Raw genomic sequence first — 14,167 nt, 5'->3', positions numbered from 1 at the left:
ATGTTGCAGGTTTTTGGAGCTATTTTACAGTGAATTGTAATTTTACAAATCGGGAAAAATATGTGTGCCATTAAACATTGTCAAATCTTGAAAATCCAAAGTTTTCGACGCTGGTCGCGCAAGATGTTCTCGCGGGCCAGTGTTTGAGACCCCTGTTCTAGATAATTCTTGGCTATATAAGCTTACTTCAGGACGCGTTTATAATAGCACATGATTCGTAGGAAGTCCCTGAAGCGTATGGATGTAGCCGTGGATTGCTACTACAGACCCCGCGAAAATGGGTCAGGAAATGGTGTCAGACTGTCAGTGGTGCATCGATGCGAATATACAATATACATACGTATACGTTTGGCACGCGAGTTTTGTTGATATTTGACATTTAGCACATTGTGCACGAACGATTGTCGACTTCTGCTTATTCACAACCGCTGCGTCCCGAGCTGTTCGCGGATTCTCGTCCTGGTTAACGAGAATATAATTTGGCTATTCTTCTACTGCAATACCCCGTTAATGTAGGACCTTCAGCATTTATTAATTACAACCTGGTTCTATTTGGTTTAGAAGGTGAGGTCGCCGTCTGAACTCTTCTGTAAAACTTATTGGTACTAGAGCTTTATATGCTCATATCACTATGTGCGCGGATGATCCCAGGTTAACCAACGAGATAGCGTAGTGCCGTAGTGGTATATGATCTACAGTGTCAACACCTTTGGGCTGCGGGTTCGATTCCTACCGACGTCGACTCCAGAACTCCTGTGTAAGTGTTGGAGGTATAGGCTCCTCCTCGCCACGTGATCCGCGTAAGTGGTGTATTATAAAAAGCCTAAAAGTGCTACAAGTCGGTAAATACGGAATAAAAAATAAAGAGTATCGGCCTGGTGTAAAATGACCAACGTAGTCGAAACATCATGAATATCAAACAGACAAAACCAACGACTTCTCGAAGGTGGGCAGGATCAGAGGACAAAAACCCACACCCACTGCTGTCGCAATGCTAGGATAGAACCAGGACCTTAACTGCCGCACCCAAACCCCCAATTACGGGGGGGGGGCGAGCTCGAAGGGGTCCAAAATGATTTCGTAAGTTAGCATAAATTATAGTTTTTTTGGAAATTTAGGCAACTTGAAAAAAAAACTTCGCGATTTAATGTTGCCAAATATCTGGAATATTGGATACTCCCCCCAAAGAAAAAATACGCATGATTTCTAGAAATGGGCATTTCGGCGTCGGCCCTTACCGCGACACGAATCACGATGCACCAAGACATATACAGTTTTAGGCCATGTAACATGCGATTCCAAGAAGTGTGTCAAGAACGATCGGCGGCGAGAAAACCTGGGCCGAAAAGGACTGCCCGTATGCTGACCGAAAACTTCGATATATACATAGAGGCCTATATGTTTAATTGTCCATAGGATGACGCCGAATGTTCCTGTCCTGGCAATCTGAACCCCACATGACAAATGCCTACCCGCAAGGAAAATTTAGCGAGTGAAGAAATATACTAATTTGAAATCGTGTGCGACTTTTAGTTTAGTATACGTTTGGGCGATTTCAATATCCGGAGGTCACGAAACAACATCATGTAATGAAGTTATAATACTGCCCGAATAGGTTCAATTATTATTCACGGGCCCTACAGTTTCCAAGACACCTCATTCAGCTCTACCGCGAAATCTGATTACGTGAGCAGGGAGGATAAAAAATTGATAGCAACATATATGCAATTCCCGATTATATTGCTGACCGATTCAATCATGAATTGTTGAAAATTTTAGCGCTACGCGCGTTTAGGCGAGGTAACGAGTTTCACTAAACAGAAAAAAATGTCGGTGATAAGTCGCAGCAAACACGACCAACCTGATGGGGGCATTGCCCCCCAGAATTTTGGTTTATCACCCTATGGGGGGCTCAAGACCAACGTTTGGGGGGGGGATGACGAAGTGCTGTTACGGTCCTGCATGTAACCACTACACCACTCGCTTCCCGGTGGCAAAAGATAGTTACTAATGTGTCTGGTTTTTAGGTAATTGCCAGGGATGGGCAACATACGGCCCGCGGGCCGGATCCGCCCCACGACGGGATTTTGACCGGCCCGCGGACAGTTTCCCGTCTTACATGATTATGTGGCCCGCGGCCCCAGTTTACCGAGATTCCCCACTACTTGCTTAAACGTCAAATTTTAGTGACTGCATGTTATTACATACGTGTGTGCGCAATGTGCGAGAGTAGAGTTTACGCGTAAGTTCGTCGTAGCGAGAAGGCTTGCATTATCGGCAATTACCATGATAAATTTGGGTTACCGGTCTTATCGAACGCCTGGAAATCTTAATTATGGATTGTACCGTGTGTTAATCCATCAGAGAGAAGCAGGCATGGCGGCGGCTGTATGACAATGATGTTCGGAAATCCACATTGTTTTCGTCATTGTCGGCGAGAAATGGCATTGAAATGACATTGCTGTCGTCGAAATACATTAATTAAATAGGATTTATCCTATATATATGTGGATAAATGAGCGAATAATGTATCGATTTAGCAATCCGGCCCGTCAAGTACATTTTCCTATATCCGGCATGCCGACTGAAGAAGTTGCCCGCCCCCGGTCTATGCAAATGACTCCGACGATGTTCGAGAGTCGTGCCCTCGTCATGTATTAAGTAATATTGTTACTCAATCAATGATGATGATAGAACGGAAGTCGCTTTCTGCATTGCTCAGCGCTAATCAGTAACTGATATTTTGTAGCACCGGGGGAGGGCATGTGTATAATATGCTTTGACCGCATTATTAAATTACGGGAAGGATTGATTGTGTGCGTAAAATTTAGATGAAAAGGATAACAGTATAGGTTAGCCAAGAGTCTATTCAGGCGTTGCTATATAATGTGACGCACCCGAATTTCGCGAGCAATCGGTTGCTTCCGATCACGAGGTCATTCACAAGCACGATACAGCAAGTCATATATTTAGCAAGTCTCAGATTATAACACGGACTACGCCTTGTCATCACAACAGCGCATGCACAAATCACCGCAAAAATGCGCAGCTAGACCAAAAGTTGAGGGTGGAATGACGGAATATACCGTGATAGACTTGTATTGATAGGTTATGCGTCTAATTCTCTATAGCCGCTTAGATTTGATGCAGCTATATCCAGTCAGTCTAGAATCAGATGAGATGCTTATTGATATTGTTGTTGGAATATTATTTTCTATATAATAGAAGCATTGCCATGTCACGAAGCATATGTGTATACGAGCAGAAGAGACAATAACATTATAACTAAGCATATGTGTGCAATAGACACTGTCTATAGATGCGGTAGGTCGGTCGAAACTACGCAAATAAACAATAATTAGGAATTTATCATGCGATGACCAATGAGAATTTGGTACTTATGTGAGTGAATGGAGAATAATATATAAGCCCTTTTCTTGCAAGGAAGGCAATATTTGTTGGTGCGTGTAAGTTGGCAGAACAATAGCCATATATATTATGTCACTTAACTATTTTGCGTGTGGTAGTGAACTAGTAATCAATCTGTTCGTTTACTCGATTATTTCTTGTCGCGTTTACAGTCGACTTATGATATGAATAGGCTTACACATCAATGAATTATCGACTTACTTGTTTCGATATACTACTATTTGTTGGTAAGTATCAAACGTGTTATGCAACATTGTAATCCGATAAAATCCAGTATTCGCAGTGGGATACGAAACGGATGTAACCTATATTATTCTGTTTACTCATATGATGGAGTATATTGATAGATTGTATTATAGATTGTAGATTATATGTAGATAGAACTATAGAAGAACTGATGAACTAATCCTAGTTTCGCACGAATGACTTATCTGTGATATTAACTCGTAATACTGTACTGTAATGCTTTTTCAAAGGGGCTTGCATGACCACCAGTTTAGGAGATGTTTGCAAAAAATCCACTCACCAGGAGCATTCGGTAAGTAGTTCTATAAAGCCTATTAGTCTGATGAAGAATTCGTTAGAACTGCATCAGTCTCGATGACTTACGCAAGCTTGCATTACGAAGGTGACTGAATAAAGCAATTGGTTCGCAGTTACGCAGTATAGAGACAAGTATAGCCTATCTGTTTGATGCAGGTATAATCAGACTAGTTGACCTCCAAGGTCGTATCGATCATCCCTATCTGATACCGTATTTCTCTCTATCTCTCCCTCCCGTATCTCTCCCTCTCTATCTCTCTCTCACTGACACCGGTTCCCAGATGCGAATACTCAATTCTAAGAAACAACATGATGATCAGTTGATGATGAGATGAATTTTTATACATATATGCACATTGTCTACGATTCGAAGGAATCGTTTGTGAGGTATGGAGCGGGATCGCAATTACAAAGTAGGCTATACCGAGCTATGCAGACATTCATCGTAGAAAAAAATGACTTATTTTGGCTTCTTCAGAGTGTTCTTCTCCGGCCTCCCATGACGCTATTAGTATGATTAACTCCCAGACTACGAACATGTTTTGCTGTCATTGGTACATTCAACCCGAATCATTCAGTGCAAATGGTTTGGCGTGATTATTTTTGCACAGGAAACGGTGATAAGTGTGCGGGGAACCATTCCACCTAAAGAAGCCTGTACGTGGTCATTGAACACGACACGAGATAGCGGAGTTGTTATTGTTCAAGTGATCAATATAAACTTGAAAAGAACACAGAGGCACTGGGATATTGATACAGGAACCTTAATCCTACCAGGTATGGTATTATCTTAGATAGATCACTTCAGTTCAGTTTACTATAGTTACAAGTATATCTATAGGCCTATCATATGTCTATTTAAGAGGATTTGCTCTCTTTTTTCAAGAAAAGTTAATAGACCTCAAAAATGCTCAAATGTCCCCCTTTTCGCATTTATTATTTATAAGTATATCTATAGGCCTTTCATATGCCTATTTAAGAGGATTTGCTCTCTCTTTTTTTCAAGAAAAGTGAATAGAGCTAAAAAATGCTATAATGTACTCTTTTTCGGATTTCGAGATAGTTGCTCGAAAAAAACTTTTAATGAGACTTTTTATCTATTTCCAAAAAATTGCTTTAGCCATGAAACATGCTGAATTCCTGGTTTAAATAAGGTTTTCCAACAAATCACCCTACTATCCCTACCTTTCTTGGCTGTGATCAATATAAACTTTAAAAAAAGACAAAGGAACAATGAACTCGTCGATATAGGAACCTTCGCCCTACCAGGTATGGTATATATACATATCATCATAGATCACAGCAGCTTCGTTCAGTTTGTTCCGAATTTCATCAATATTGCACCACGATGAAAAGATTGGAGTCGAAACGACTTGGTGAATGCAATCAATCTAACTCTCCTTTTCCCTACAAATAAGCTAAAAATAAGAATAACTATAGTGCACAAATATACTTATTAATTATTGGATTAATTCGACCACGAGGTCTAACTATTCTTGTACGATAGCTTCACGAAATCATCCAAGCTGGCGTCAGTTATAGCGCCATCAATCAATCAATCAATCAATCAATCAATCATCGGCGTAAGTATTTTCTAAAATCTTTTATCTGCCATAGTTCGTCACTATTCAATATTAGTAAAAATAATATACGGGTACTGGTACTGTATACTGGTATATAGGAAGTTAATCATAGTTTATAATTTTATTTTAATTATGAATCAGAAGAGTATTTTGGAGGTACAAAATTTCAATACAAGTGAATTTGAATAGTATATTTATATTGAAATTATAAATTATTATACTACAATTATAACAGTGGCACGTCCGTTTAGGCTGCGACACTGCATTTCATAATATGCGAGTTCGATGACACATCACTTTACATCACCTTATTACCCTCTGGGTTGGTCGCGTGAATCCCTATTATTACCTATAGTCCGAGATAATTTCAGAACTGCATAACTAAACAAATTCATCACTTTCGACCATGGACCCCTTAAACTAGTAGGCGGAACCCTAAGGTACTCACGGACCCCAGGTATAGAACCCATGCTTTAAGTTATTATATCCTTCTTGAATCCAGTCCGACTAGCCCCATTCTCTTACAGGAAATCTTTCAGTGAGTAATTCCGACAATGGCTCTAGATTCATCTATACCACATCACAGCTGAGCTGCAGCAGTAAGGGCTTGTATGCGATTGTAGACAAGTTTTCGTCGACAAGACCTTTTGTTTGGAAGAATCTCGAATCTTTCAGGACGGGTATAAAATTCACATCAACTGATTCTGACGAAAAATATTTTGAATTGAGATACACATATGTAGAATGTAAAGGTAAGTCAACAATATTCAAGGTATCCATTTCGGTTAGCACTAGCAAACAAAATGTAGGCTATATGCGAGATATAAGCAGAGGTGGTCAAGGTCAGAAACGTAGTACTTCTACTTTTTTCGAAGTACTCAAGTAGTTTTCCTCTACTTCTGGTACTTACTCAAATAGATCTTTTTTCGCTACTTCTACTTCGTAATATTTTGTGAACTACTTACTTACTTTTCGCTATTTTCAGTTTGTCAAGTAGAAGTAAATTAATCCCCCAATAAGAAAGATAGCCGAAGAAATCTCGGGGCTGTTTTCACGTAGTACCAACATTTAATTTTCATAAAAGTCATGTAATACCCAGAATTTTCGTTGCGCTTCGCGCACAGTTGATATGTAGTGGCAAATATGTTTTAAGGAGATATCGCTGAATATAATTTTGATATCGGGTTGCGTGGTTCCGTTCACACCGCATTGTCGCCTATATCAAATATTTCATCACAATAGGTATGGCCCTACATAACGTTTGAAACTATCATTTCGCAATCTAGCAATTACCTGTTATACCTAGCAAACCATGACGTGTCCTAATCTGGAAAAGTGGACATTGACTTTTTCGACCTGTTTTAGCAGACCACCGTTGAAACTCTCTGGACAAAAGACATGAAATATATTTTCCGCTTTTTAGAAGTAGTATTTGTATTTTTCTTTCAATTACGAGTATTATACGTTGAGTTCTAATCATAGTTTCAGTTTGTTTTGTCTGGAGAACATACATGTTGAAGTATAAAAGCAAGTGTAGTAATGCCTTATATTTTTCGAAAATAAAGCTATACACTACATGGCATTTTTACGATCTGCCATATTTTTAATTAACGTATACTAATTAGGGCTGGGCACAATGATTCGAGTACTCGAATCTGAATCGAGTATTAATCTTAATGATTCGAGTCGAGTAGTTAAACACGATTTTTTCGAGTACTGAAGTTATACTCTTCTCGCCACTGAAAGTTACTTTATAAACGAGAATTATAGTTTCGATACCAATTTTCACTGTTGAAGCCTTGGAACCTTGATTGGTGGTATCGGAGTATACGAAACATAGTACAAAGCTACGAAGGTTACTGGACGTAGCACATTTCCGAAGTCATGATTATCCCACGACATTGTCACCAAGTGGAATGAAATCGGTATGGTCGATAAAATACCAAAGTATTATGTATGAGATGGATAACTGGCATTGTATTCTTTGTGGTGGCATAAACGGTACGTATTTCAACTTTTACGCATTACATTCTGTTATGACGTCATAATTAGTGATACTCGATTACTCGACTCGACTCGAAGCATATTTCGTGATTCAGAATCGAATCACTCAGGTACTCGATTTTGCCCAGCCCTAATACTAATCGCGCAAAGTGCAAAAGCCGTATCCGACAAAACTTCTCCGTATTGCTCTTCGACTGAACTGGGGGCCTTATAATAAGGGGGAGGGTGCCATGCCATGATATTCTCTAAATCCGGGTGTTCGAGAAAACAAAGGATTAGTATCGTATTTCTATATCAATATTATCATTTACATCCCATGACGTGGACGACTGCTTATTCTGTTAAAAATTGACACCTCCTGGGATGCATCAATATGAATCAAGCCATCTCTACACCTTCGGCATCGCGCCATTTGCAGCTTTTGACAGTCCATGCGAACGAATTACGATCGTTTTCACAACTACTTACTTACTTGAGTAGATTTAAAGTCAGTAAATTCTACTTTTACTTCAAGTAGTTTTAGGTTGCTTATGAAAGAAGTACTTCTACTCGTATTTGAGTAGATTTTTAGTCGCTACTTTTACTTGAGTAGCTTTCTTGACTACTTTGACCACCTCTGGATATAAGTACCGATGATGGACACTTGGACACAGGCCGGTGTCTCCTATTCATGTTACCTATATGCCCCAATCACGTATATTCACAATTTACCGCAAAAGTCCGCTATACATGGGTAAATATCGCTACCATAGCCAGTGTGCCTGCCAAAATGTCAATTTCTTGGATTACAACTTAAATATGGGACGATTTATAGGTAAAGTTGTGTTCTATTGTTGCAGGTGATGAGGTAAAGCCTAGTGGCTCCCGTGGATCACAATCCGAAGATTCGAAGATAGTATTAATAGCGGTAATCGTCATTCTTGCGACCGTCATCGCAGTCATAGTAACCATATGCTTGTGTAAAAGGTTCGCATCTGCATTAATGATTTGAAGTTACATTGGGTAAATAGCTAAGGGCGAAGAGTCTATATATAATGTGGGGCTTTAGACCGGCTGTAAAACTCACATGATTTAGCAATCTGATTTAGAAATATTGTGAATTGCTGAGCTTGAAGACAGCTCTAAATTAGATTGCTGATAAGCGCGCTGTAACGCAGTCCCTTCGCATCAAAGGGGGTGGTGATCCGTAGCGAATTAAGTCTACATTTCCAGAATAATCACTCGAGCACGTTTGTCTGCTTGAACTATGTAGGATTGTAGGTTGTATACGAATTTCGTTTCCACAGTTTCCAAAGTCAAAATAATTGAAGCATTTCAAAATTTATCAAGTAGAATATATATATCTATATATTGAGTTTTTGTCCCAGAACACTGGATCGTGATTTCATGCAGGCTATTTGCGGCACCATTAGTCACTCAGCGCTATATCCCCGCAGACATGCATCTTGCAAATTTGGAAGTTGTCATCAGCGATTGACTAATGAAGTCTTGGACGCCTATAGTTTCAATCTACTTATTCGAACTACTTTCAAGAGTAGGCTACGTATCAAGCACGACCTCTTATACTTCTACTTCTATCTGTTGGTAAAATCTCTAGTCGTAGCCAACTTGTACTAGGCCTATTTTAGAAGAGATTTAGGACAGTGCTCTTCAACCTTTTTCGACGTGGTACACCCTTTTAACGTTTGCTCAAAACTCGTACACCCCTGTTCATTAGGGGTCTTCAAAAATGACTTTTTTCCTCAAATCGTACTGGCTACTTGATAAAATTGCTAGGTTACCTAACTTAAGCCTACACACCATATTTGGTTCAATTCCAACCAGTAGCCGCATGGCTACGGGAGAAGGAAGTTTATATTTATTATATAAAAATAAATAACGAAAAATGGGAAAGTTTTCTGTTCACCCCATGAAAGTATTAGGTTGTCTATAAAAATGATGTTCTTCAAATTTGGTTCAATTCCAACCAGTAGAAGCGGAGTTATTGCCGTCAAAAAATTGGATTTGAATAAAATAGTATTTGGTCACAGAGTCTATTCGCAGCCAGTTAGACTGCCCGCCCCGCAAATTGGAATTTATTTCGTGACAGCCCCAAAACAGCATGACATTACGAACGATAATCAACCTAAATGTAACAGTATTGGGGAGAGAGTAGGTAAAGCTACTGCTGCAGAAGCGGTAATTCAGATCAGCGATGATAGCAGGCGCACCAGCCTACTGCGTATATCAGGCCTACCTCACACCACACACAGTCGATAGTAGCACATGGGCTGGAAGAGATGTCAGTAACCTCAGATCGTATGCCGCTTTACACAGTCTATTGTCGCTAATTGGCATCACTAATAACAAAATACTAAATTGCAAATGTATGGCGAAATATTGGATATAAAATCGGCATTTTAAAACAAAAGGGTTCCGATTTCAACATGGAAGCTGTTTCGACCCTGGCTGGCTACGTCACTTCATTTATATGCATTACAGTATTTATTAACGTCGGGTAGGAAGTACCGATTCATGAAGTCTGAGCTATCGCGGCGGTTTCCTCAAAAATCACTAAAAGACAAATGACTATCGCTGAACACATGTTTGTTAACTGCATACTTTCCAACACCAAACGGAACCATTGGTGTATTGCCGACGGCTAAATGAATAGGAGAAATATTTGCTTATGACATCACAATCAAGCGGTGTACAGTATTACCTTAGAGATAACATCGTACCACATTGCTCATTAACCTGCGCGTCAACCTGTACTGACCCATAAACCTGCCTTTGTGATAGCTAGCCATCGGCTCATTGTAATTCGGATCTGGTACACCCCTGTACACCCCATCCGAGTGGTACCCCCTTTGCAAATTATGGTACACCCTAGGGCAGGGGTGGGCAAACTACGGCCCGCCACGCCGTTTTGTGCGGCCCGCGAAAGTCTAAAGATACTTTTTAAAAATTTAGATGAAATGCGTACTAAAAATCGAATTACTGCAGGGACTTGATTAACTTTTTCTTATTATATTTCACCATGATAATTCTAAGACAGTGGTTTTCAAACTGGTGGGCGCGCCCCCTTGGGGGCGTGAAAGCATCTGGAAGGGACGCAAAGCTGAGCTCGAATGAAAAAATTTTTCGCGCTCCGCGTGATTTTCATCCGATTCGTAGTTATTGCCATGTATTTAGTCACAATTACATATTTAAAAATCTCTCATCCACAGTCGTAACTAGGGCTGGGCAAAATCGAGTACCTGAGTGATTCGATTCTGAATCATGTAATATGCTTCGAGTCGAGTCGAGTAATCGAGTATCACTCATTATGACGTCATAACATAATGTAAAATTTCAAAGTTCAAATATGTACCTTTTATTCGTCCACAGAGAATATAATGCCTGTTATCCATCACATTAAAGATACTTTGGTGTTTTTTCGACCATACTGATTTCATTGCACTTGCTGACAATGTTGTGGGAAGGTATGACTTCAGCAATATGCTTATTTCCAGTAACGTTCCTAGCTCTGTACTACATGTTTCGTATGCTACGGTACGGCCAAGCAAGGTTTCAAGGCTTCAACAGTGAAAATTAGTATCGAAACTATAATTCTCGGTGATACATTAACTTACAGTCGCGAGGAGCGTATAATTTCAGTACTCGAAAAAATCGTCTTTCACTACTCGACTCGAATCATTAAAATTAATACTCGATTCAGATTCGAGTACACTCGAATCATTATGCCCAGCCCTAGTCGTAACCTACCACGCCATCAAAACACCCGTTAGGTTGGCTAGCATCCTGGTTGCGTTTTGTGATATGACGATAAGGGGGAGCGAAATCTTTGACCATCATAAGGGGGCGGGGCGTGTCTTGAGAACCACTGATCTAAGGTAAAGACTTGATATCACAGCGGGATAGCTGCAACGAGATTGACATAATTTTAATCGCCAGTGAGATTTCAGATTGCCCACTTAATTTTTAATTATTTCAGTGATATGCTTATAAAAATAAAAACGATTCGAGCTTGTCTTAGATATATTCGTTGTCTGTATGCGTAGTATATTTTATCTACACATGGTAGAAGCGTGTTTGAAGCTAACATGGTTATGATGCTGTCATCATTGTGTGTCCTGGAACTGAGCCAAAAGTGGAATTACTAAATCTATGAACAGATCACTGCTCACAGATTTATATTTCAATCCTATTCTAAGAATCGGGCCAACCGCCTTTTATCTCTATAGTTTTGACAAATTGATTATTGAGGTCCGCCTGCTTATGAAATCTCGCCGCTATATGTTTCTGACGCGTGTACGATATCATCAAAGCTATATTTGGCTTGTTTTAAATAAGCACATATATTGTCTCCATGTCCTCACTATATAATCATATATCAATATTGCGTTTTGGTTTATAATCCCAATTTTATATAGTGCGGCCCGCGAATGAATTCAGATGTTTAATGCGGCCCGCGAGCTCAAAAGTTTGCCCACCCCTGCCCTAGGGTGTACGACAACCCCGGTTGAAGAGCACTGATTTAGGATACTGCTACTCCAGAAGCATCAATGCTTTGATAACTTCTACATCGCGCGCTAAAATGCCAAATTGAATTGAATGCTATGTTACATTTGGTGCTCCTTGATTTTGAGTTTTGTTTTACGAAAAACTAATTAATTTGTCTGCCTGTTCAACAGGCTCTTTGCCATCGGAACCTAAATAAAATAATATATCTTGGAATGTGGTTTCCCGCAATCGTTTCAATCAACTCACGTTGGTTTTGTCACCTTGGTATTTCAGCATGTGTTTGACGTTATTCTCTTAATCTTAGGTATAAGTAGGCCTAAATATACGCTATTGTTGCTCATACATAATTTCCTACTGTCAATTGCAATTTACAGCCGCAAGAGCCGAAAGAACGATCACGAAGCTACGAGCCAATCGAATTGCCCAGTCGCCTACACTCTCGCCAACAGTGAATCGGACCACCCTACCCAAAATAACGAAGTGGAAACTGCTGCGAATCGAACGTTTGATGTAAATCAAATTCATTCATACGAGGAAATACCAGCGGGTGGGATTCGTCGCAATAACGTCAGTGTAGTCGTTCAAAATACGCTTTATGCGGAATAGAGCATGAGTGCCTATTCGAAGAGTATTTCCTCGGTCACTGCATAACGGCAATGACTTTGAAAGTATAGGCAAATAATATACGCTGTCCTAATTCATGCTGTTCAACATTCCATGACGTTATATAATGTCTTCTACGAGTCGGAGATAGTAGACTTCAAACGTCACCGCAATTGTCGATTTCCGAATTTGCCGACGCACTCGTCCCGCCACATACAGTAGATTAGCGATCTTCACAACTGTCAATTGCAAACCTTTCCCAAATGTTTTGTTGTAAACGTAGTCTAGCTCTTACCCGCCGGTCTACACGGGATATTATAAATATCTTTTCTGCTATAGGCAAACCTTGTCAATGTTAAAATCTCGCATATATATTTCATTGACGGCTCCTCTCGGGCCCACAGAGCACCAATCGCAAGTTACGTAAATACTGTGAGCTTGATCAGTATCAGAATTACCAATGGCCCTACCTACACACAATCAGCGCAGAGATAATATTCCAGCAAGGACGCCCATGTGTTGTCGCACTGTGTATTACTGCAATTCCATGGGACTTTCGAGATATCACGCGAGGCTCTGAACATCTTTCCTAAAAGCTCGACTGAGTTCTTGCTTTTTCTCGATCATAGCTTTTAGCTGTTCGCTGAAGTTTTCTAGGCGTCGATGACAGCCAATTGTAGTGTAGGCCTAACATCTCGCGCTGCTACTCACGTGTAATGTTAGCGGCAAAGGCACTCTTGTGAATTTTGGATGTCTTCATTGGTCATGTCCCAGCGAAGCATGACGTTTTTCGTCAGTGAGTAATTTGATTTTCTGACCATGCTTTGGACAATAATCATCGTGCCTCCCTTCAATCAACAACGGCTACTGCTTACTGATGTGCAATGCTTACTTCCGATGACTATGCACAGAACCAGTATTAAAAATCTCTCGTTTCTATGAGTTTGCTGCAGTGTAATCGATATGAACGGTCTTGGGCCAGGGCAATGACCAGATGAGAGTACAAGCAGGGCCGTAACTGCCGCACCCCAAACCCCCCAATTATGGGGGGGGGGCGAGCTCGAAGGGGGCCCAAAATTATTTCGTGAATTAACATAAATTATGGAGTATTTTTTGAAAATCTACGCAACTTTTTCCAAAATTTTTCGCGCTGGGCGCGATTTCAAGTTGCCAAGTATCTTGATTTTGGGGTACTCTTCCCCCAAGAAAAAACACGCAAGATTTATAGAAATGGGTATATCGGCGTTGGCCATTACCGGGCCATGATGCACCAAGACATATAAAGTTTTAGGCCATGTAACATGCGACTCCAAGAAGTGTACCAGAACGATCGACAGCGAGAAAACCTTGGCCGAAAAGGACTGCCCTTATGCTGACCGAAAACTTCGTTATATATACAAAATACATATAGGTTTGATTAGGCGCCTGAATGACTGGCGCCGAATGTTTCTGTCTTGGCAATCTATATGCCAGTGAAGAAATACCAATTCGAAATCGTG

General features: G+C 40.3%; 1 protein-coding gene across 1 annotated transcript; it reads left to right on the top strand.

The window, feature by feature from the left end:
* The first annotated feature begins 3,001 nt into the window (after positions 1 to 3,001).
* On the top strand, positions 3,002 to 13,610 carry LOC145433254 (uncharacterized). The gene is made up of 6 exons (XM_080310295.1): positions 3,002 to 3,656; positions 3,906 to 3,967; positions 4,584 to 4,749; positions 6,083 to 6,307; positions 8,399 to 8,525; positions 12,440 to 13,610. The coding sequence occupies exons 1-6, from the start codon at positions 3,614 to 3,616 to the stop codon at positions 12,669 to 12,671; spliced, it is 855 nt and encodes a 284-aa protein (XP_080166421.1). The 5' UTR covers positions 3,002 to 3,613; the 3' UTR covers positions 12,672 to 13,610.
* The last annotated feature ends 557 nt before the right edge of the window (positions 13,611 to 14,167 follow it).

This window comes from Botryllus schlosseri, chromosome 2 (assembly GCF_051294905.1).
Source record: "Botryllus schlosseri isolate E-star chromosome 2, Bs_hap1, whole genome shotgun sequence".
In the NCBI taxonomy this organism is placed as follows: Eukaryota; Metazoa; Chordata; class Ascidiacea; order Stolidobranchia; family Styelidae; genus Botryllus; species Botryllus schlosseri.
The sequence above is the reverse complement of the archived record's forward strand: the minus strand, read 5'-3'. Positions and strand labels throughout refer to the sequence as shown.

Coding starts and splice junctions, on each gene's coding strand:
- LOC145433254 (XM_080310295.1), top strand. CDS start 3,614: ATGAATTATCGACTTACTTGTTTCGATATACTACTATTTGTTG. Junction 4,750..6,082: donor AGGAACCTTAATCCTACCAG/GTATGGTATTAT, acceptor ATTCTCTTACAG/GAAATCTTTCAGTGAGTAAT. Junction 6,308..8,398: donor CACATATGTAGAATGTAAAG/GTAAGTCAACAA, acceptor CTATTGTTGCAG/GTGATGAGGTAAAGCCTAGT.